This window comes from Pleurodeles waltl, chromosome 4_2 (genome assembly GCF_031143425.1).
Source record: "Pleurodeles waltl isolate 20211129_DDA chromosome 4_2, aPleWal1.hap1.20221129, whole genome shotgun sequence".
Taxonomy (NCBI): Eukaryota; Metazoa; Chordata; class Amphibia; order Caudata; family Salamandridae; genus Pleurodeles; species Pleurodeles waltl.
The window spans coordinates 975,218,033-975,242,638 of NC_090443.1; the positions used below are offsets into that span (position 1 = coordinate 975,218,033).

Below are 24,606 nucleotides of genomic sequence, written 5' to 3' on the forward strand. Positions count from 1 at the left end.
CCCTGACCCACCAGCAAACAAACGTACACCTTCCTGCTTTTGGGGGGGGGGGGTTATGGTGGCAGCGGGCTGCCTACAATATACCGAAAATATCGACCAACCACTGTCGCTAGGGTTTCAATGTAACTAGATGTGGAATTACAAAGAATAAATCTGGACTTCCTTGCAGTGCTTACCTCGACGATCTGCAAATGCAAATATGTTTAAGTTAACAATGACGGCAACCTTCTCTACCGAGTCTTGATTGGCCTCGCCCAGTTCTTTCACACAACACTGCTTCAAATTCCTTCATTTTTTGCAAAGTTTACTTTTTTTTTTTTTTTTACAGAATTGTAGTCGGAGGGCAAGGTTGGTGAAGCACTCGTACAGCTGACCAAGGCAGGCTTTTGCTTTCTGGAGATATAGCCTTCTCCAGAGCTAAACATTGCTATGGTCAGGGCCACTGTAATGATGTGATTGTGCGGCCACAGCAATTTCGCATAGTGGTAGATTCGACGCATTTGACACACAATCCATCATCTGCCGCATAATCTACAGATTTTAACAAAAAATAAAATTGTTTCTAGGTCAGACGGTTCAAAAGTTACTGAAAACGCAGCAGCATGTGTTGTCGGACAGAAGGACCTTTGCAAAGCTGGATTGGTCGCCTTTCTGTTCTATAGTTTGGTGCTAAACTGGTACTAATGAAATGCAACCATCCCCATGCAGTGTCAACAGCTTCAGCAGCCGGTGGCAGTATTCCCAAGTAGAAAAACGACAAAATTATGAAGTAATACTATTATAAAATGGGCTGCATTATGCCACATAATTTGGCCTTTGTCGCACAATTTACTCAACCCCACAGCATAATTTAGCCCTATCCTGCCGCATAATTCCAGGGGCCCTGGCCATGGTGCAGTACAAAGACTGAGTTCTCATGTCGTTCTGTACTCCTCTAATCAGAAACCTGCAGGCCTGCACCCACCTGAGCCCCGGCTGCCACCTGTCCCACCAGGTACTCCACGATGACATCTGTCAACAGCTTCAGCAGCCGGTGGCTGGCCTCAGGGTACTGGTAAAGCCAGCGCTTGGCTTTGGACATGGTGTTTGAACCGCCACCTTCAATCATGTATGTCATCAGGGTCCACTGCGGGGAGAAGAGACAGCATTAGAACATACGACAAAGCAGATTTTATTACAAGGCCACAGGCTGATATTTTGCTTTCTTTCATAACAAATAAAGAATTTCATTCACAAAACCTAGGAAAATCTACATTACAGCTCAAACCCCCTTTGGAAACTCCTCCTAACCAAAAGGTGCACGCGGCAGCATCAAAAGCGCAAAGCAGAGTCTAATTTAGAAGGTTAAAAAAATATATATTAGTATACACAATGTAACTCCGCTGGTAGCTGTACTGTATTTTGCTTCTATTATGGCCCAGCTGCAGAGTGGCACCCGATAACCGTCTGCAGTAATGCAAACATGTTTTTGATGGGTCTATACGCAATCATCTGACGTCCCGGATTTGTCGCAGCAGTCCAGTTTTTTCATCAGGTGACCCGGCAGATTTTGGGAAATTTAGCTGATGTCCCAATTTTTAGAGAGAGTCAACTGAAAACTATGGAAGGCACCTTTTTATCTTTCCCAAGGTAGGGCCAGTTAGCAACTGCTGTAATTTAATTAAAAGGCACAATACTGGCTTTAAATATTGCATTTTATATATGTTCTTAGTGCCTCTTCTATAATTCTATGCTGATGAGTGCCTTCATTCTGCACGCTCAGTCTAAGTAAAATTGTAGTCTTTTTATTTTTGTGAAATGTCCCGGTTTTTGGCTTTAAAAGTCTGGTCACCTACCTCCTGTGTCGTCACTACGGCCCCATGTAAAATCCTACAGGCTCCTCGAAAACCCTTGCTGCCACCTCACACTACCCCGTAGCGTTCTCTTGTCGCAGTGCCATCTAGGCGCAGCCTGTGGTACAGCATGCTGGTTCCTAGCTACCCGGTACCAACTTGGTGAGGGCTATGACTTTTAATCATGTTTAAGGTAAAGGTGGGTGGTAAACTCCGCTCGCAGAGTTTTTCCCACTCCACGCTCCTCTTACAGCATGGAGTTCTGAAAAACTCTGGGTAGCGGAGCGGGGCGGAGTTTTTCCTGGCTCGTCAATGTTGAGTTGGCGAGCGAGAAAAATCTTACTCAAGACCACCTCCCGGCAGGATTTCTCAATGCGGGCAGTCGCGGGTGGTCTTTTTTAGGCCTTGTTGAAAATTTGTTGAAAAACAAAGTGAAGATTGAGTGGTCTGATGCATGCAAAACGGAATTCCTGGATATGAAAAAAAGCAATAAAAAAGCTCCTATCCTGAAGGGTTTTGATCCTGAGAATGTGAGCACTGTTGCTGAGAGTAACAAAGGGTTACGGATGTGTTTTGTTTGAGATGGATGGGAAGGTTAAGGAAGTTATAATTGCATATGCTTCTCATGCCCTATCTCCAACTGAAGAAAAATTATCTGTGATAGAGAAAGAAACCCTTGCCTGCATATAGGCCCCAGAACATTTTTTATCATTTGTGTGGGGCAAACAATGCAGAGTACGGATTGACCATAAACCCTTCACGAAACTGCTAATGACTGAGGGGTTACTCAAGGCTTTAGCAAGGGTAGAAAGGATGTCGATGCAATTACAAGACTTCATATATAAAGTGGAGTATGTGCCAGGAAAGAGTAACGTTCTGAAATCCAAATATGAAATGGGTAGAGGGAAATCGTACTTTTAACATTTTTTTTTTTAGAAACTATTGATGAGGAGGAAAAAAATGAAACCTGGAAAGGAAAAGGAAGATATTTTTACACTCAGTGGGACCGGGAGGATTGAAAGTTTATGAGCAAATGACAAAAAATACTGGGGGTGGCGATTCCAATGTGTTTGAGGATGCATTAAGAAACTTTGATAACCATTTTGCCCCAAAAGTGTGTATTGGGATTGTTCGATTTAAGTTTTTTTCCAAAGGAAACAAGAATTGGGAGAAAGAATTGATGAGTATGTAGCTGCTCTGAAAAAATTAGCAGAGGATTGTAAATTTGACCATTTACAGAAACAACATAGCCCTGATCAAGTGGTCATGAGTACTCGGGATCCAGCAATACAAGACAGATTGTGTATGGATGGGGATGCAGATTTAAAAGATACTTTAGCAATAGTAATGAAAGCTAAATTATCCAGACCTAGTGCCAAAGCACTAAAAATGATTTAAGAGTCAAATGAAGAAGAAATAAGACAAGTTAAGAGCAAAATAGTTAACAAATCCAAGAAAGAGAATGCTAAAGTGCATGACTCTACTAATAAAAATAACCTTAAATGTTACAGCAGCTCACATTTAGCTTCTAGCTAATTTGGCCCTGCGATAACACAAAGGTGTTTTGCATGTGGCATGATAGGACATTACACAAGAGTGTGTAAGAAGAAAAACGGTTTTAAAGTGATGTGTGGATGGGGGAAGTTCCAGCCAGGATGAGAGCAATTAAGAACATTATACACTGTGATGTAGACAAAGATACTCATGATTTATTTTTAATGTTAATGAGAAACAAGTAGGAGACAAAAATAAACCGTTGTGCATGATGACGACTGGTGGAGTGCATTTACAAATGTATGCGGACTCTGGTTCCCCTTACACCATCGTAAATGAGGACGTGTGGAACACTAAGTTTGTGAAGAAATTAGGAAACAAATTGTTTGAACTCGACATTCGACCCGAAGGTTTTTCTAGGGGAAAAAAAATAGGTTGGTTACAGGTCCTTAGTGTTCAGGCTCAAAAATAGAGAATGTGTTGTTAAATTGTATGTTGCCAGGAGTTGGGATGGAGGGACCGAGGTGATTTGCACATTATCTTGGATCCCAACAGTCCTGAACCTGAAAAAAGAATACACTAAAAATGTTGTGTTACAACAACTTATTAGTTTCATGGAACAAGGTTGACCGAAGAAAACATGTGTTCCAAAAGAAATAAGTAATTTCTGGGAAATCTGAAGTGAATTGTCTGTGATGCATGGGTATATACGTAGAGGGGACTGAGCCATTCCACCATCCATATTGAGAGTAAACATAATAAAGTTATGCCACGATGGTCACTGCGGCATAATCAAGATGAAACCAAGAGTGAAAAAAATGGTACTGGTGGCCTGGAATGGCTACGAGTGCAGAAAAATTGGTAAGAAATTGCATATGGTGCACTAAATCTGACAAATCATTTAGGACCTTGAGGACTAGCATGTGTGCGCCAATCGTACCTAAGAGACCATGGCACACTGTCGCTATTGACATCATGGGTCCAGTCGGTGGACCATCTAAATATATAATAGCAATGATAGATGTGTTCTCAAGATGGCCAGTAATTAATGTAGTAGAGAAGACTGATACCATCGAAGTGTTAAAACTCACTGCCAAAGTTTTTATGGATGAAGGCTTACCAACTCCAATCATCAGTGTTACCGGTGTACAGTTTGTATCTAATTTAGCAAAGAGTTATTTTGGAAAACTAGGAGTGAAGCATGGAACAAACATCTTTGTATAATCCCAGTGGGATTCAACAGAGTGTTAAAGAATGTTGTACACATGGGTGTGAAGAATGATGAGGCTTAGGAGATTCAAATGCACAGAGCAGTATGAACGTATAGAGCCACCGTTCATTAAGAGTTGGATATGTCTCCTTTTGAAGTTATGAGAGGAAGAGGGATGAGAACCAAGTGCAATCCTGAGTGGTTACTGCAGACAACTGATGTAAATGCGACTTTTGAAGAGGTGAGGAAAAGAATCAGTGAGAAACATTGGTGGTACAAGGAAGCTTCGTGAGGGCATGTGGGTGAAGGTTAAAAAACCATGGAGCGTGAGAAGGGGTGAAAGCCAATTTTCAGAACCATTGCAAGTGTCTAAAGTCTTACGCAATGCAGTGTTGGTCAGCAATGGTAAAGTATGGAAGCTAGGAAGAATTGCAGTTCCAAAATGGGACAGTAGTTTGTATGATAAGAGCTGCAGGAGTTGGTGTGAAGAGTCACTACTTGATTCCGACATGGAGAAACAAGCTTTGGTGGTGAGCAGAGAACGAGAGTACAGCTAATAAGGAAGGCATAATTGGTAATGGTGAGAAACTAAATGAGTCAGTCTTGCAAAAGGAAGTTGATAGTGTTGATGGCGCACTGAGTGAGGCTGTGTTGGACTAGGCAGAAAATGCACCCGTTTGCAATGATAATCGTAGAAATGAAAACTATTCTGATGAAAACTTGAACGATGATGAAAAGGAAAAGGAAGGTCGTATTAGAAAAGCATGTGTCAGACCAAAGTGGATGTTGAATTTTGTGTGTGACATTGAGTGAAGTTTGAGATATATATGGTTTAACTAAGATATTTCTAAATCAAATTACAATAAGATTTAATTGCTCATGTTTCTCTCATTCCAGTTGCTTTGTTGATTATTAAGAGGGGAAGATGTGTTATGTTTATCATTAAATAATACTTAAATGTAATCATTTCATATTACAATAACTTCGTGCCCCTTTAAATTTGTTTACTTTTATGTGGTTTCTTTCATTCCATCAGCACACTCCCTTTAAAGTTTTAGATTTCTTTATTTCTTTTCTTAGGACATTGAGCAGTTTAAGGAGTGAAAGAACCAACACATGACGTATCTTTGTTTGCTACCATTTGCTGTTTCAACTTATAATAAAGTAATCTTGGATTATTTTGGACTACGTCTTTACAGTGGGGCAAGAGGACACAGCAAGGCTTGAGGAAGAGGACAATGATAATGTCCTAAACAGGCCTCTCTATTTTATAATTTAAAGCAAACATAGTTTTTAGTAGATAATTCTATAGTATGTGCATTACTAGGTATTCCACAGTATGTGCATTGTACAATGATCTGATAAACCAATTAATTATCCTGTGCTCATCCTCCGGAAGCTAGGCACAGAGCAGACAGGCTTAACTTAAAAGGCAATGTTTAAAGTATTTGTGCATATCTTATACAATAATACAGTGAAAACACCGGACAAATACTGCACAACAGTAAAGGAAAATAGAGAATATTTATCTGCATAAAATAAGACCATAATGACGAAAGTCCAATATGCACAAGTCAAAATATCACTTTTAAAAAATTTAAATGAGTCTCAATCCTTAGGAATCAGTGGTTGTATCCTTTTAACACACAGTACCTGGGATGCGTCAAAAATAACACAGAGGTGCGCAGAGGAGGAGATGCGTCGGAAAGCAAAGCGATGCGTTGATTTTTCCAGTGAGGCAAAGGTGATGTGTTGTTTCTTTCCACGCGGCAAGGCAATGCGTCAATTTCCAAGAGCGCAGCCTTGGTTCCTCACTGCGATGCGGGGATATTTTGATGACCCAGGATGATGCATGGAAAACCCAGAACGCGTTGAGCAGAGGCAACAGGTGCTGCGCCGATCCGGCACACGTTGTGTCAAATTTTACAGGCGTGGAGTCGATTTTCTGACAAGCTGAATTTTCTCTTCTTTGGTGAAGTCTTTGATAGCCCTGAGACCGAAGAACAGGAGGCAAGCTCAATCCAACCCCTTGGGGAGCACCCGAGGAGGAAGGTAGAGTCTTTCCAGAAGAGTCAGAAGGCAGCAGGACAATAAGCAAACCAGCAGTTCTTCCAGCAAAGCAGTCCAGATAAGTCCTTTGGGCAGCCAGGCAGTACCTCTGACAAAGTTCAGTTGTAGGTCCAAAAGTGTCTGATTTGGTAGGGTCACAGACCCAGTATATATATACACAAAGGCGCCTTTGAAGTGGATGAAACTTCAAAGAGTGGTTTTGGAGTGCAAAAGTTCCCCTTTCAACCAAGCCTTGTCTGCCAGCAGCCCTGAGGAGGTGTTATAAGTCCTTTGTGTGAGGGCAGGCCACTGAGCTCTGAAGAGTAAGTGTGAGGCCCTCCACCTATCCTGCCCAGGGAAACCCATCTGTATGCAGATGAATGCAGATACAGCTGAGTGGAATGCACAAGAGGAGCTGTCAACCAGCAAAGACCAGACGTGGATTGGAGACAGGTTGTAAGGCACAGATAAGTAAGTGCAGTAAGTGCAGAGAAATGCCTACTTTCTAAATGTTTCTGAAATAGTAATGTAGAATCCAACTTCACCAGCAAGTAGGATTTCTGACTACCATTGCAACCATACCAATTATGAAAGGTCTTTCCTCTCAGATCAAGAAGTTACCACTAAAACTCATCTAGGGGAATCTCAAATGCTGGCCTATGAGAGAAGCAGGCTTCACAGTACTGAAAAAAGACAGAGTTTTTCACTTCCAGGACACGTTAAAGTTAAGTACATGTCCTGCCTTTTACTTACATAGCACCATGCCCTATGGGTTACCTAGGGCCTACCTTAGGGATGACCGATGTGTAATAAAAGGAAATTCAGGGCTTGGCAAGTACTTTTAAATGCCAAGTCAAAGTGGCATTAAAACTGCACACACAAGCCTGGCAATGGCAGACCTAAGACATGGTTAAGGGGTTACTTATGTGGGTGGCACAATCAGTGCTGTAGGCCCAGTAGTAGCATTTAATTTACAGGCCCTGGCACATCTAGTGCCCTTTACTAGGGACTGATAGCTAAATTAAGTAAGCCAATTGGGTATGAGTCAACGTCACCATGTTTAGGGGCAAGAGCACAAGAACTTTAGCACTGGTCAGCAGTGGTAATGTGCACAGAGTCTTAAAACCAGCAAAAATTAAGATCAGAAAAATGGAAGGAGGCAGGCAAAAAATTGTGGGAAGACCAACTTAAGGCTGTCAGCTCCAACATGTGTACCCCCCAAGCAGAAAGTGGGGAGAGCTACCCAACCCTTGGGAGCTCTCTTCACTAAGGCAGAAGAATCTGAAGAGACCATCAGCATTGGCATGGGCACTCCCCGGGCAATGCTCCACCATAAAGGCCATTCCCTGTATGGAGATGGACCACCTCAAGAGTTTAGCATTTTCACCCCTCATCTACCTGAGCCACCCAAGGGGTCTGTGGTCTATCAGAACTCGGAAGTGAGTCCCAAACAGGTATGGTCTCAGCTTCTTCAGTGCCCAGACCACAGCAAATGCTGGTCTTTTAATGGCACGCCACCTCTCTTCCGGTGGAAATAACCATGCTAATGAAGGCTATTGGTTGGTCTAGGCCATCCCCATTTAGCTGTGCTAAGACTATGCCATGCTCCAAAGCGTCTTTCTGCACAATTAATTCCTTAGAGTAATCAGGGAACCTGAGCACAGGTGCTGTGTACACGGCTTCCTTGAGAGTATCGAAGGCTTTCTGACAAGCCTCGATCCAGATCACCAACCTGAGCTGCTTCTCAGAAGTCAGCTCAGATAAGAGGGCCATAAAGGTGCCACAGCCCCTGACAAATCTTCTGTAATAGCCAGTGAGGCCTAAGAAAGCTCTCACTTTGGTTTGGGTTTTAGGTGGCTCCCAGGCCATGATGGTTTTAATCATGGCCTGGAGGGGCTGCACACCTTGCCACCACCTACCAGGTGTCCCAAATACACCATGGAACCCTGTCCAATCTGGCACTTGCTGGCCTGGATTATCAGGCCTGCCTGTTGCAGGGCCCTAAAGCACCTCTTGGAGGTGATGCAGGTGTTCCTCCCAGATGGCACTGTACGGCAATGTTGCCTACGTAGGCCGCACAGAAAGCCTCCTTGCCAACCAGGACCCTGTTAACCAACCATTGGAAGGTAGCTGTGGCATTCTTCAAGCCAAAGGGCATCACCTGGCATTGGTAGTGGCCCTTAGGGGTTGAGAATACTGACCTCTCTTTTGCTTCCTCAGTCAAGGCAATTTGCCAGTAGCCGCATGTCAAACCAAAAGTACTGAGGAATGTGGCAGCGTCGAGCCTGTCAATGAGCTCATCAGCTCTGGGAATGGGGTGTGCGTCAGTCTTGGTGATGGAATTGAATCCTCTGTGGTCCACGCAGAGCTAAAATCTGGTTTGGTGCCAGGCGGAGTAGCCTTTATTAGCAACACCACGGGGCTGGACCAGGGACGTTTAGAGGTTTCAATCACCCCTAAAGCTAGCATCTTGGCAACCTTCTCTTTGATGCTGGCTCTCACCCTGTAAACTTTGTTCTTTACATGGGGACTGTCTCCTGTGTCAATGTCATGGATACACAGATGTGCGAGTCCAGGGGTGAGGGAAAACAGAGAATAAAACTGTCCCAGCAACTGCTCTAGGGTCAGGGAGTCAGAGAGGTTGACACCCTGCACTGACGCATCATTCTCCAGTGCCGACTGGAGGTCAGGGAGAGGTTCAGTCTCCTCCTCCACACCCTCATCTGTCACAAGGAGCATGCTCACTTCGGACCTCTCAAAGTGAGGCTTGAGTCAGTTTACATGGAGCACCCTTAGAGGGTTTCTATGGGCCTGGAGTTCCACTAAGTCTCCCACTTATGCTCCTTTATTTCATATGGGCCAGTCCAACCAGTCCAGCAGTCATGGCCCAGACTTTGACGCCAGGTTGAAACTCTACCAGAGGGGCCTTCTGGTCACACCGGTATTTAATTACCTCTTGACTGGCCTCAAGGTTGCTTTTGGTCTTTTTATAGAAGCAGTTCATATGGTTCCGGAACACCAACATGTAGTTGACCACATCCTAAGGGGGTTTTGTGGGAGCTTTCTCCCACCCCTCCATAACAATGCAGTGAAAACAGCAACAAAAAGTAATCCACACCAGTTTAGGAAAATAGATCATATTGATCTGAATAAGACCAAAACAATGAAAGTCCAATATACACAAGTCAAGCTATCACTTTTTAAAGGTTTAGATGAGTCCTAATCCTTAAGTACCTGTAAGGAAATGCCTTCCTTGGCATGGTTACCCCATGACTTTTTGCCTTTTGTTGATGCCAATTATGATTGAATGTTTGCTAGGACCCTGCTAACCAGGCCCCAGCACCAGTGTTCTTTCCCTAAACTGTACCTTTGTTCCCACAATTGGCACATCCCTGGCACACAGATAAGTCCCTTGTAAATGGTACTCCTGGTACCAAGGGCCCTGTTGCCAGGGAAGGTCTCTAAGGGCTGCAGCATGTCTTATGCCACCCTGGGGCCCCTTCACTCAGCACATGCACACTGCCTCACAGCTTGTGTGTGCTGATGGGGAGAAAATGACTAAGTCGAAATGGCACTCCCCTCAGAGTTCCATGCCCACCTCTCACTGCCTGTGGCATAGGTAAGTCACCCCTCTAGCAGGCCATACAGCCCTAAGGCAGGGTGCACTATACCACAGGTGAGGGCATAAATGCATAAGGACTATGGGCCTCATTACGGCCCTGGCGGCCGGTGGTACACCGGCAGTAACACCGCCAACAGGCTAGCGGTGTACTGGCAGTGTATTATAACCGTGGTGCATTAGCCACAGCCATACAGCCGGTCCCTCCAACTGACTGCCAGGCGGTCATAATCCCCAGGGCAGTGGTGCAAGCACCGCTGCCCTGGGGATTATGAGTCTCCAACCACCAGCCTGTCCAGCTGGCGGTAAGGGGAACTCTGGGTGCCCCTGGGGGCCCCTTCATTGCTCATGCACTTGGCATGGGCAGTGCAGGGGCCCCCAGGCAGAGCCCCATTGCGCATTTCACTGCCCGAATTTCAGGCAGTGAAATGCGCGACGGGTGCTGCTGCACATCAAGATTGCCGCTGGCTCTACTATGAGCCGGCTGCAATGTTGATGTGACTTTTCCGCTGGGCCAGTGGACGGAAACACTGTTTCCGTTCTCTGGCCCAGCGGAAAAGTCATAATAGGGAGCCACATATACCACCAGCACTGGCGGTATAGTGGCACCCGTGGCGGTCTTTTAGTAAGACCGCTGAAGTCGTAATGACTGCCTATGTCCCTACAGTGTCTAAGCAAAACCTTAGACATTGTAAGTGCAGAGTAGCCATAAAGAGTATATGGTCAGGGAGTTGGTCAAACACTCCATAGTTCCATAATGGCTACACTGAAATCTGGGAAGTTTGGTATCAAACTGGCATCAGTGTGCATTTATTGTGCTGAGAAGTGTGTTGATGTATTGTAAAATACACCCAAAGGGCATCTTAGAGCCCCCTGAATACCAGTCCAACTCCTAGTGCTATGCTGACCAGTTTCTGCCAGCCTGCCACAACCAGACGAGTTTCTGGCCACATGGGAAGAGTGCCTTTGTCACTCTGTGGCCGGGAACAAAGCCTGTACCGATTGGAGGTGCTTCTCACCTACCCCTGCAGAAACTCTAACACCTCGCGGTGAGACTCAAAGGCTCATGCCTTTTGTTACAGCACCCCAGAGCATCCCAGCTAGTGGAGATCCCCGTCCTTCCGGCCACTGTCACCACTTTTGGCGGCAAGGCTGGAGGAGATAATGAGGAAAACAAGTGAGGACAGCCCCTAAGGTGCCCTGAGCTGAGGTGACTCCTGCCTTTAGAAATCCTCCATCTTGAGATTGGAGGATTCTCCCAATAGGAATAGGGATGTGCTCCCCGACGACAGAGGTACTTACCTACCAGCAGACCGGAGCACCCCTGTTCTCCATAGGCGCCTATGTGTTTTGGGCCCTCCTTTAACCTCTGCTCCTAACCGGCCATGGGTTGCTGGTGCGGTGACTTTGGGGTTGACTTGAACCCCCAACGGTGGGCTGCTTATGCCCGAGAGACCAACTGTGTAAGTGCTTTACTTACCTGAAAAACTTAACCAAACTTACCTCCCCAGAAACTGTTTATTTTTGCACTGTGTCCACTTTTAAAATAGCTTATTTCCATTTTAACCCAAACTGTGTGCACTACTGCTTTGAATCAAAGTTATCTACTTACCTGTGTGAAGTACCTTGCATTTTATGTACTTACCTCAAATCTTGAATCTTGTGGTTCTAAAATAAAAGAAAATATATTTTTCTATATAAAAACAATTTGCCTGGAGTTAAGTCTTTGAGTGCGTGTTCCTCAGTTATTGCCTGTGTGTGTACAACAAATGCTTAACACTACCCTCTGATAAGCCTACTGCTCGACCACACTACCACAAAATAGAGCATTAGAATTATCAAATTTTGCCACTATCAACCTCTAAGCGGAACCCTTGGACTCTGTGCACACTATCTCCCACTTTGAGCTACTGTATACAGATCCAACTTCCTACAGTACCATTTCATTTACAGGCCCTGTGCACATATAGTGCCCCTTACTATGGATTTATAGGTAAATTAAATATGCCAACTGGGTATAAGCCAATGTTTCAATGTTTAGGAGAGAGATCACAAGCACTTTAGCATTGGTCAGCAGTGGTAAAGTGTGCAGATTCCTAAAACTAGCATTAATGAGATCAGAAAAATGGAGGGAGGCAGGCAAAAGGTTGGGGGAGACCACCCGAAGGATGTCAGGTCTAGCACCTGAGTGTTGTGCAGGTAAGGGTGGCCCTGCTTAAAGTAATTCATGAGCCAAATTAAACAAACTACAACGGGGGAATAAATTATCTGTGGTTTAGGTTTACATTGTATGCAGGTGTTCCCCTGTAAGAATGCAACACTGATTTTTTTTTTATTCAGAAAAAGAAACATTCAGTGGAGAACTTCCCCAACTGTCCATTTGTTGAAGAATCATTTGGAAAAGATTTCAAAAGAACATCAAAAAGGGTATCTGCCCAGCACATTGAGGCATTTGACACAAACATGACTGAAGTACTTTATTTATAAACACAGTTTGTCCTGATGGATGTAAAACATCACTCCTAAAGAGAGAATTCAAAGCAGAGTATACGCATTATGAATACACAAGAAAACATAACGTATTAGTATTACTTTCGGAGATAGAAAGAGGACTACTAGGTTGTCACTTATAACTTGAGTCCGTCTTCTTTTTTTATGGGTTTGAGTGTATGCGTTTCCATTGACCACTTGAGCCTGTGAGGAGATCTACACATGCACATTTGAAAGTGCCAAAGTGGCCAGCATACTTACTGGGGCACCAGTGAAGCCGATGAGTGGAACTTTCCCCTCAAGCTTGTGTCGTGTCAGTGTAATCGCCTGAAAGACGTAGCCCAGCTCTGCTGTCACATCCACTTTCTGCCGCAGCTTCAGTAGGTCCTCCACACCCTTCAGGGGTTCAGGGAAGGTTGGCCCTTTGCCCGCTACCATTGTAACTTCCATGCCAAGAGCCTAAAAAAATACAACTCATATTTTAGAAGAAGCGCATATACGTTTCCAAACAATGTCTAAAGCACCCCAACCAGAAAGCGCTGTTCTCAGCTAAATCTTAAATCTTGTGAAGCATTAATGCTTACACGCACGCGCGCGCACACACACACACACACACACACACGCGCGCGCGCGCGATGTCAGGTGAGAAAATAAGGCCTTGCTGGTGTACTTCTAGTGCTGCAATCACTGCATGCCATGGGTGTCAAGGCGAGAAGACCAGAGCAATGGAGTGAAGACAACACCACCAAGCTCTGCCATCCTTCCCATATCTGGGCGACTGTGTCCAAACATGAAAACCAAGATTCCAGAGTACAGGACACAGACAGGCAAAAAACAACAACATTATTCTAGCAGTGAGAAAAGAATACCCCAGATGGTGGTAGATGGAGGGTGTAGGGGCACGTGACCATGGAATCTCTCCGGGGTAAGTGCTATGAGTTGCTATTGTTAGTATCATGAATGTCTCAGGGTCCTCACAAAGGATATAGTTGTATGTTAAGATTTGTTGCCCACCGAGTGATTTCAACCGCTGTAGTTTGGCGAGTTGTACACAAGTTGTATTTCTCTGGCAGATATTAACCCTTGTTACAGGTACACACTACCGCAGCTCAGACCCCACAAGTTCCCAGCTTTGCCTTTTCCTAAACTGACTACTGCTCCTCTGTTACTGAACAGTGAATGAACCCCTTTGGGTGCCTTCTTCAGGGGTGTAACTTGTCCTCCCGTTTCCACCTCTTGTTACCGTCTCTGTCCGTGCATGTCACCAGCTCTAACAAAATCCCTTATTGTAGTTTCAGAGTCCACTGATGTGGCGAGCACCGATAGAGCCGGCGTCAGACAGGACCTTCCCAAAGTAGGAGGGGACAGTTGAGCAGAGGGTTGGTGACCTGCTATCAAGGGGGGAAGCATTTTAGTATCAGTGACCTTCTTAGTGCAAGTGTTTTGAACTTTGAGGGCACAGGCAGGGGTGATGGGCCAGAAGGTGTGCGAGCCATGCATCTCAAAGAGTTCTCAATCAGTGCAAAAACCCGGCCCAATACGGGAAGCGAACCTGTGTTTCTCCCTTGGTGGGGGTAGTTGATATTATGAAAGTGACCACTAAAAAAAAAAATTAGAACAAAAAAAAAAAAAAAGTGTCTTTTAAAACTGAGACAGTTTAGGAATCCGACTATCTATGCCGCTAGGGGTATTAATATTAATACTTTCTACTTTCCGCCCCTGCTTGATTGTGATGTGAAAGAAGCTGAATTGGCTTGCTCTTCGTTCCAGAAGGTTATCCGAAGCATCGCCACATCTGACAGCTACCTCCAGATTAGCAGGAGTGACAGAACAATCTGCTACTGAATTTGGTTAAGCATTGGTCACTCCTAACTTTCTACCCCTTAATAGAAAAGTGGATCAGAGGATAGTGGAGATCACTACAATCCAAGAGGAACTAATCCTAAGTAATGAGAATGGCCAGCTCGTTGAAGGGCAGCCCACTTGTTCTTCTTCTACGATGAGGCGGTTTCTCCAAACTGAAGTCAACTTCCTTTTGGTCAACTATTTTCAATATTGTGTAATTTCCAGTCTCGTGGCATGGCTGAAAAATGATCAACCATCTCGGAGTTTTATTTTGTTGGTCCTGCATGGAAGGCCCCGAGAGGCTCGGCAAGGCCCTACAAGTAGCTTGTGCCCCTCATATACATTGTAGTAATTAGGAATCAGCTCTTTTAACCCATATTCTATAATCCACTGCAGTTGATCTGTTTATTGTGCATCAGACCTAGAGATGATGGGTAATAGTAAATAACCACCACTGAAGACATGTTCTAAGGATTGAGTTGACTCAGAGACAAGATGATGTGGCCTGATTTGTTAATACATATAAAGAAGTGCCCTGCAATTGGAGGTAGGTGCAGAGGAGGGGGGAGCTGCATAAAGAGGTGGATGCAAAGAAGGCCATTGGGTGTCCAAGGATTAGAGTGCAGAGAAGCGAAGAAGTTCTACGAGGAAAGGGCAGAGGAGGGTGCAGAGCGATAAGGACATGACAGACATAAGCTACACAAGATGATGTTAAGGGTATCTTCTCGGTTTGAGCCTCAAAAAGGCCTTGCATTTGAAATCCTGTCTTTCTCCTCTCTCTTCCGCTGTCGCCTCCTTGGAGTGGGTTCTCTGTCTCTCATGGGTGGATTCAATATACCGTTCCCTTAGGGTTTCATTGGGTAGACCCTCTTGTTACTGCTTGGTTGACCCATGTTATCACTTCATCTTAGCAGGTCATCTGTCACTACTAGGTGGACTCTTTATAACACTCCCCTGGTGGCTTCACTGTGCCTTCAATTGGTTAGGCTTTTTCACACTACTGAGAGAATTCCCTTTCTCCTGGTGGACGCCAATGATTAGGGAGGCCACCTTGCTCCAGGTCTTTACAGACACTATTTTCAGTCCATTTCACTTTCAAATCATTGATTTCTGATGAGTTAGTCTAAATAGATCAGTGGAGGCACACCAACACTACAACACCCAGAATGCCACATGATGTCACACAAAAGTCAAGACCTGGAAACAGTAGGTCCTAGATTTGATAGTGTCCACTCTAGAGGTGAAATTTACATTTTCTCACCCTCCCTACTGCACTTGTAATTATGCAACAGATATTAAGTACACCAAATGTCCTCCACGCTGATCTAACCTCAAACATGTCCATAAAGACCAAACTACAAACATCTCCCTTTAAACCATGCACAATGAAGGATGCCATGGAGCGCAATACAAAACAGAAAGCTTAAAACCTTGAAAGGTGTATGAAGTGCAACCTACATGCAGTCGGACAGCCCCGAATGCACATTACTTCCTGCAAGGGGGATGGAAAGGGCTTTACAAGTATAAATCTAATACAATGAGAAGGGAGTAGACAAGGGAGAAAACTGCAAAATGAGAATTGTGTTAACCAAGGAAGGCCTCCTGAGACCCTTTCCCCCACCCTTTCTAAATGAGGTATATCTGAGATGACATCCAGGGCAACACACTGTGGAAAATCTTGTCCTAGAATGGCTTCCAGGTGATTCGGGTACCTTGAAGTGTGGGACATGCGCAAGGAGTGAACTCGAGCACACTGAGGACGGAAGCCCAACACAGCAGAAAAGACCCTAGATCCCATCGGGTATGCACAGAAATATAGGCATCTTGTGGACTCACCCTCTCCGAATATACAACCAATAAGGCAATAATGTAGGGTGTTGAGTGTAATAGAAAAGGAAATGGGATGTTGATGACGGCACGGGGGAAATCAGGGCATGTAGGGTGACTGGGACAGAGGATGAAGCAAGGTACAGAAGAACAGAGTGTGGTCACATACACTGTGGGGCTTATTTATGAGAGGCTTTTGCAGCCAAAGCGTCACTTTTTAGAACTGGACTGAAAGTGCAGCTGTCTGGAAGACCTGCTGCCAGTATCTCTCTCACACCTCACGCTATTGGGTGTATGATGTATTTATTATTCTGCAATGGACGAGGGACTATTTTATATCCCATAAGTTATCTAAATCATCACACATTAAATTCTTTATCTCATTGATGCCCTATATGTAGAAGGCAAAAATTATGTTTTCCCACTGCAGCAGGCTTTTTAAACATTTTACTCAGGACGCAAAATGCAAGCCTAGCCTATTGGCTTTGTCAGTGGCTGTTGAGATGTGTTGCCCTCAACCCCACTTGAGAAGTGCCTCCAAACTCAGGGCAGTGGCTTGCAGCCACGTGGCCCACAGGCAGGAGCGCTTCGTTAGCCAGTCTTCTGGCTGCCATCTTCCAAGACCCACTTTCAGGGCGAGTTTGGGAACGAATTTCAAAAGCTGGACCAGCAGCTGCGAGGACCCGAAAAAAATCCATGTCACCAGGTGAGCAAAGCTGTACCACTGCGGTTTCCTTTGGCAAACCGCCGTGAGCTGGTACTTACATCCAGCGTCTTCAAGTGATGGAGCTAGGACCACAAATCCCAGAATGCATTGGATTGTCTTATCAAGGCTCCGTCCTTGGTTCCCTAACAGATGGGGGAACGGGCAGGGTAAGAGGGGAGGTAAGTAAGGGGGAAGAAGAGTAGTTAAATAATATTAAACTAGTACCAAACCCCCTCCCCCACCCCCACCTACGTGGATGCGACGCTGAGGCATTCATTACTCACCTGTGGTACCACGAGGATGTCCGAGAAAATAATGGCGGCATCGAAAGGGAACCTCCTCAGCGGCTGTAGGGAAGAAACATAAAATATGAAAAAAGTGTGTAGATATTTTACTTAAAAATACAAGGAAGGCTGGCAGTGAGTGGGGAGGGCGTGGGCCGCGCCCTGCTGGGGCTCACGAGCGAAGGGGCCCGGGGCGAAGCTTGCACCGAAGCTCTCCCCGCCGAGGACACCCGGTTAAGTTGCGTCTGCGCCCCAACCTTTTGCTCATTACATGGCTGCTGTAATGGCGATGCAAGCGCACCCTGCACCCCACACTTTGCTCATGTTGAACGACATTCGTTAATCCTTCACACGCGTGTCTTGTAGCTGCCGTTTTGTGAAGTGTATACATACATGTTTGGTGTTCTGACAACCTCCCCCCCTGCTCCCATCATGTAGGGCAGAGGTCTTCAAACTGGGGGGCGGGCCCCCCTAGGGGGGCCTGAAGTGATCCCAGGGGGCGGCCCAGATTCTGGCCAAAATAAATATTATACAGATAACAGGGCTTTATTTTAAGCAGGAGGATGTTATTGCAGTTTTAAAAAGGTAACAGTACCTAACTGCAATGTTTAAATAGGTTTAGACATATTTAAACATTGCCATGTTTATAAAATAATTGTGAAAAATTCTGAGGGGGGCCCAATGATTTTTATTTTTTAACTGGGGGGGCGCGGCATTAAATAGTTTGGAGACCTCTGATGTAGGGTGACCAACCGTCCGTAATTTTCACGGACTGCCCGGCATTTCGCCCTGCTGTCCCTTGTGAAAGGCAATTTTAGCCTTTCACCAAAAAGGACAAAAAGTAATTCGGGCGGATCAGTTTCCCCAGCTGGAGTGAAAGGCAGGGAGTCTCCTGTGCTCTGGGGAGGGACAGGCAGATAAGAAAAGGCCTTCTTTCCAGGGTGCCTCCTCCCCTAAAGAAATGCAAATGTGTGTAACTGCTAAATCTGAAAATGTAAAGGGGCTTGGAAACCTGCATGGACTTTAATCTAAGGAGTCACTTGAAGCTTTCTGGTGACAAAGATATTTTCTTTTAGAGAGATACTGTAAGGGTGTTCCAAGGTGAGCTGTGGAGTGTGTGGTTTTATTGGACTGTTATTAAAAAAAATGTTACTACTAGGTATAAACTGTATATTATTCAAATCTGTATTTTAGAAGGACTTTTTTATTTTTATTTAACCAAAATGTATTTGGGCATTTTGTAGCAGCCTATATTTTGATGCGTGTAATGCATGTTTAAAATGAGGACTTACACGTTCACAGTTCTTTCAGGGACCTCAGTACCTCATAGTACTAACAAACATTGGCAAAGCCAATAGGTCTCGTCTATGCAAGAGTTATTGGCTTTGCCAATGTGTTTTAGCCATGTTATACACTGGAGTGGGTGCTGTACAGCATGGCTAAAAGTTGGTGACATAGTGGTGTAGAGTGGCATAGAGCGGCATAGGAGCAGTGGCACAGAGCACAGTGATGCAGAGTAGAGTGCAGTGGGGTATAGTGTAGTTGTTTAGAGTGCAGTGGTGTGGGGCAAAGGAGAGTGGCATAGTGCAGTGGAGTAGTGTGGCATACACTAGAGTGGCAGAGAATGCAGTAGTGTAGAGTGGTGCAATGGCAGAGTGCAGAGTAGACTCACGTAGCATAGAGTGCAGTGGCACAGAGTGGTGCAGTGCAGAGTAGTTTATAGTACTGCAGTGTGCAGTGGCCTAAAGTGGAGTGATGCTGACTAAAGTGGCATAAAGTGCAGTGGTGCAGAATACAGTAGTACAGAGTAGAGTAGAATGGTGTATAGTAAGGTGGCGGAGAGTGCAATGTTGCAGAGTAGAGTGTCAGTGCAGTGGTGCAGAGTGTCACAGAGAGCAGTAGCGTGGAGTACAGTGGTGCAGAGTAGAGGGCAGTGGCATACAGTGCAGTTTAGAGTGCAGTGGCACAGAGTAGCACTGGGCAGAGCAGAGTGGCATAGAGTAGTGGAGTAGAGTGGCATATAATAGAGTAGCAGAGAGTACAGAGTGCAGAGTGGTGCAGTGGCATATAGTGCAGAGTAGACTTGCATGGCATAGAGTGCAGTGGCATAGAGTGGTGCGGAGTGGAGTAGTGTAGAGTAGTGCAAAGTAGAGTATAGTGCTTTAGAGTGCAGTGGGACAGAGTTCAGCAGTACACAGTAGAGCGGTGTATAGTGGTGGCCAGTGCAGTGTTGCAGAATAGTGTCAGAGTGCAGTTGAGTATAGTGCAGTTGTTTAGAGTGCAGTGGTGTAGAGTGCACAGGAGTACAGTGCAGTGGCACAGAATGCAGTGGTGTAAAGTAGATTGTTTCACAGTAGAGTGAAGTGGCGTAGAGTGGAGAGGTGCAGGGTAGAGTGGAGTTACATAGAGTGGCATAGAGTGTGCTGGCATAGAGTAAAGTGGTCTAGAGTGCCATGGCATAGGGTAGATTAGAGTGATGTACAGTGTATTGATGTAGAGTACAGGGGCATAGAGTTGAGTGTTATAGAGTAAAGTGATCTATCATAGAGTGCAGTAAGTGGAATAGAGTGGAGTTGTGCAGACTAGATTGGTGTTGCCTAGACTGGAGTGGTATGGGGGCAGAGGCGGAGAGCGCAGTGGTGTAGAGGCGTAAAGTGCATTGGCGTAGAGTGGCACAGAGTAGAGAGGCGTAGTGTGAAGTAGTTCAGAGTGGAGAAGAGTGCAATGTCCCACAGTGCAGTGGCATAGTGGTGTAAAGTGGAGTGATGCAGAGTAGGGTGCAGTGATGTGGAGTGGAGTATGCATGGTGTGGTAACACACTGCCATTACAGACAACACATTTTTTATTGAAATGACCATTACGTGGCACAGACATACAGTTTTTCAAATCAAACTATACAGTGCACAGACAATAATGTGTGGAAATTGCATCGCCTAATGCAATCATTTGTTTTAATCATATAAAGGTATTTCAGCACAGTTCAGAATTAACAAAAATGTGCTTCATTTGTACTCCAATTCTGATATATTCTGAAGTTTATTTAAATGTTATCATGATAGAAAAAACTCTTTCCTAACCCCAGTATCCAGCAAGATTGTCGCATAAATCCTCTCACTTTGAAGTCAGAGAAAGAAAAGTAAATAGTAAGTTCCCACCGGAGACAGAGCCTGACATTCGACCTTGTTCTTTGAATGCACAGCAAACATGAAGAGATAAGAACAAGATTTACAGGCCTGTTTACCGAAAGGGAGCACTCAGAAGGATACTGTAAATAAGGATTTGAGGAAGAGAAGGGCGAACTCAAGCTGCACATCCAAAAACAAATAAAGCCAGCAAACTGAAAACAACAAAATGTGAGTTACGAACCACAAAACCAATGGTAAGAAACAAGCAGAATGTATTCCCAAGGAAGCTCTATGAATGTACTTAAAGTGACAGCTGTGGGATACTTTGTGGGGAAAGTCCAGTATTTTAGTCTAGTCGGTATCTTGCAGTGGTCTGGCCACATCAATCATGCAGGTAGTATGATGAGAAGACCTGGAATGGTCTCCATGCTGCAGGAGAGGGCTGTATACTCATTTTATCAGTTTGCCACCAGTCCCTACGGTAGAGTTTCTGGCACATCTCATGTACGGTTAGTGCTAGGTGGAAGACATGAAATAGGGCATTTAATGATTGTTTAAGGTGGTTGTAAGTAAGGAGTTGACCGGGGTGAAGATGATAGTCTGCCACAAGGGGATGGAAATTTAGTAGCTTGCCATCCACAAACAAATCCCCAAATTTTAAGACACCTGCAGCATGCCACTGATGGAGTTGCTCTGAGCACAGCCGTCCTGTGCGAGTGGGAAGGCTTAGTAAAGGTAGTGCAGGAGCACAGAGTTTCTCATTGTCAGTTAGTTTACAGGTTCTAGCAAGGCAAGAGAAAGCTGTGCATGATTCCCTCGGATGGTGATCCGTAGAATGGTCAGTAGGACCCAATGAGCAGTGCAGTAAGCCCTCCTTAAAAGTCTTTACAGATAAACCCCATCTCATGTGGGGGTGGGCAGAAAGTCAGCGAGCCACCTGCTGGACCTGTGCAGCTGAATAATAGCGTTAAGTCAAGAAGGCCTAATCCACCTGTAGTTATGGGTAGCTTTAGAGTGGAAAGAGCTACCCGACGGCGCCCCAGCAGCCAAATCAGACGAGTGGCGTGTCTGAAGAAGGAAAGAAGAATGAGCAGGGGAAGCTTTGCAAAATAATACTATCATCGAGGTAGCACACCATCTTCACTAGTGCCACATGGCCCACTACAGAAAGCAGAAGAGAAGACCAAAAAGCAAACTGGGCTCGAAGGGACCGTGACGCTCTGCTGAGATTTCCATCCTGCAAATCAGTGGGATAATGGTAAATATTAATCACTAGGTATCGAAATGTAACTTCTTCCCAGTTCAATCTGAGATCTAATCGTATATAAAGGGGAAAACAGTGCCAGACATTAAAGAAACAATAATTACATTTTAAAAATGTTACATTTTGTTTGTGCAATTTACATCCCAAATATGAAGATTTTATGTGAATTGACACTTAGGGATAACCCAGCGCACTAGTTTAGCTTTTGCTTAATTTCAAAACCATATAAAGACATGGACTAAGCGGGCAATTGCCTTGCACAACCTTTCAAGGGGTCTGGCCCCTGCTCACCCTTCACAAGCAGGAACAGCGGACCATTGCACCAGAAGAGTTTGTCAAGGTGGTTGGGTGCTGCTTGGTCAACTACTTGACAGTGCCTCTTCTGTTTCTCTCCTGTCTACAGAGACAACTCCCCTGGTACGCAATACCTTCCGATAGTCTTGGTGGATCCATCTTGTCTGATTTTAGGATTTTGGGACTTGTCCCACCTTGTTCTTCTCTTCCTTATCAATCAATCAGGTGTTTATTAAGCACAACTACTCACCCGCAAGGGTCTCAAGGTGCTGAAGGGAGGAGGAGGGGGGGCGTGTTCACCCATCAGTGAGGTGGTTCTTTGAAAAGCCATGTCTCCAGCACCTTTGTGAAGTTGAGGAGGGGAGTAGTTTGTCTGAGGTGGTGCGGAAGGGCGTTTCAGGTTATGGCTGCGAGGTGGGAGAAAGAGCGCCCACCTGTTCCAGTTTTCCTGATGCAGGGTACTTCTGCGAGAGAGAGAGAGCTGTGCTGAGCATAGGGTCCTCTGGGGTACGTGGAAGTTGAGTCGCCTGTTCAGGTAGGCTGTTCAGGTAGGCTTAGTAACAATCTCCCATTTGATTTCATCCTCCTCCTTTTATCTTTGATTTGTAGTCCGTGCTCCCAGTTCTGAGATAAATGTAGAGTTCCACATAGACACTCTAGTGCTGGGAGACTACAGACAATTTGTGAGTACCTCATGTACTGACAGTAGGTGTGAGACTGTCACCCACACCATCTGCCCTGCCTCATTACATTTTTTGTAGGTTGAAAATCCATGGGCGGTTGGGGTGAGCCAGATGTTTTTGTTCAATTTGTTTAAACTAGCATACGGTTAATTACCTTAATGTTTCCCAAGCTGTTTGCCAGACGTTTTAAGCTGTTCAAAAACATAATAAAAATGTTGTTGTTACTTTCTATTTAAGAAAGATTGGGTAGATTTGGGTAGGGGTGATGGCTGTGACACAGCCCTGAAGGGCATTCATTTACTACTGAACAAGGGCGTAGTGTGACACCTGAATGTAGCATACCAGGAGTCAACCACAAAAAGACCACCGTGAATAAATAGTGGTATGTTAAAAAAATAAATAAAAAAAAAAGAGTAAATAAATGCACTGATAACATAATGGGGTATGGCCTCTCTTGGGTGAGTCTGTAAAACTGATGTTTGTTCTTGATTTTTTCTCCTGAATTCTGACCCTTCGTCCTGAATGTTTTTTTTCTTTTTTACAGTCCTGTCAGGAACTTGCCTCAATGCCAGGTGGTCACCCTACCCCCACTGAACATGCTCATATAAAACTTCTAAAGATCTAAATAATTAACTGATGGAAGAAGGCAGTCTCTGTCTCACACAGGTTGTGCTCCCTCCCACCAGAACTCCCTGCCCCCCTACCCTCGTGAGCAGAGGAGACGCATGTAGTGAAACCTGCCCTTCTGGGTATGGTGACGGTAGAAAGTGACTGGCACACAGGCAGACTTTATATAGGGGCCAGGTCTCTCACTCACAAGAACGGCTGTCTCTCCCAGTGCCGGGTGTCTCCCTCACAAGAACTGCTGTCCCTCCCAGTGCCGGGTGTCTCCCTCACAAGAACTGCTGTCTCTTCCAGTGCAGTGTCTTTCTCACACAAGACCTGCTGCCTCATAGGGACAGGCTCTCCCTCACAACAACCGCCGTCTCCCAGTCACCGGGACTCTCCCTCACAAGGCCTGCTGGCTCTCTTGGGACCTGGTCTTTCTCACACAAGACCTTCTGGCTCTACTAGGGACTGGGTCTCCCTCACGAGAACTGCTGTCTCTCCCAGTGCTGTGTCTTTCTCTCACAAGACCTGCTGCCTCTTAGTGACAGGGTCTTCCTCATAAGAATTGCTGTCTCTCCCAGTCACCAGTACTCTCCTACACAAGTCCAGGAGACGGGTCTCTCCCTCTCAAGAACTGCTGTCTCTCGCAGTCACCGGGACTCTCCCTCACAAGGCCTTCTGTCTCTCCCAGTGCTGTGTCTTTCTCACGCAAGACCTGCTGATTCTACCAGTGACTGGGTCTCCCTCACAAAAACTGCTGTCTTTCCCAGTGCTGGGTCTCTCCCTCACAAGAACTGCTGTCTCTCCCAGTCACCAGGACTCTCCTACATAAGGCCTGCTGTCTCTCCCATTCACTGGAACTCTCCCTCACAAGGCCTGCTGATTCTCCCAGTCACCGCACTCTCCCTCACAAGGCCTGCTGATTCTCCCAGTCACCGGGACTCTCCCTCACAAGGCCTGCTAACTCTCCTTGGACTGAGTCTTTCTCACGCAAGACTTGTTTTTTCCAGGGACTGGGGTTCCCTCACAAGAACTGCTGTCGCGTCCAGTTCTGTGTCTCTTTGGACCTGGTCTTTCTCACACAAGACCTTCTGGCTCTACTAGGGACTGGGTCTCCCTCACAAGAACTGCTGTCTCTCCCAGTGCTCTGTATAACTCACAAAAACTGCTGTCTCTCCCAGTGCTGGGTCTAACTCACAAGAACTGCTGTCTCTCCCAGTGCTGTGTCTTTCTCTCACAAGACTTGCTGCCTCTTAGGGGCAGGCTTCCGCACA

At 45.4% G+C, this 24,606-nt stretch overlaps 1 protein-coding gene across 1 annotated transcript in view; it reads right to left on the reverse strand.

Moving 5' to 3' along the window:
* The window catches only part of UROD (uroporphyrinogen decarboxylase), a 126,566-nt gene that overhangs the window by 66,431 nt on the left and 35,529 nt on the right, over positions 1-24,606 (reverse strand). Inside the window, exons 4-6 of the mRNA XM_069232816.1 lie at positions 17,357-17,419; positions 12,956-13,153; positions 965-1,126 (exon numbers count right to left, since the gene is read on the reverse strand). Coding sequence (XP_069088917.1) covers positions 965-1,126; positions 12,956-13,153; positions 17,357-17,419 — 423 coding nt within the window. The remainder of the gene's footprint in view (positions 1-964; positions 1,127-12,955; positions 13,154-17,356; positions 17,420-24,606) is intronic.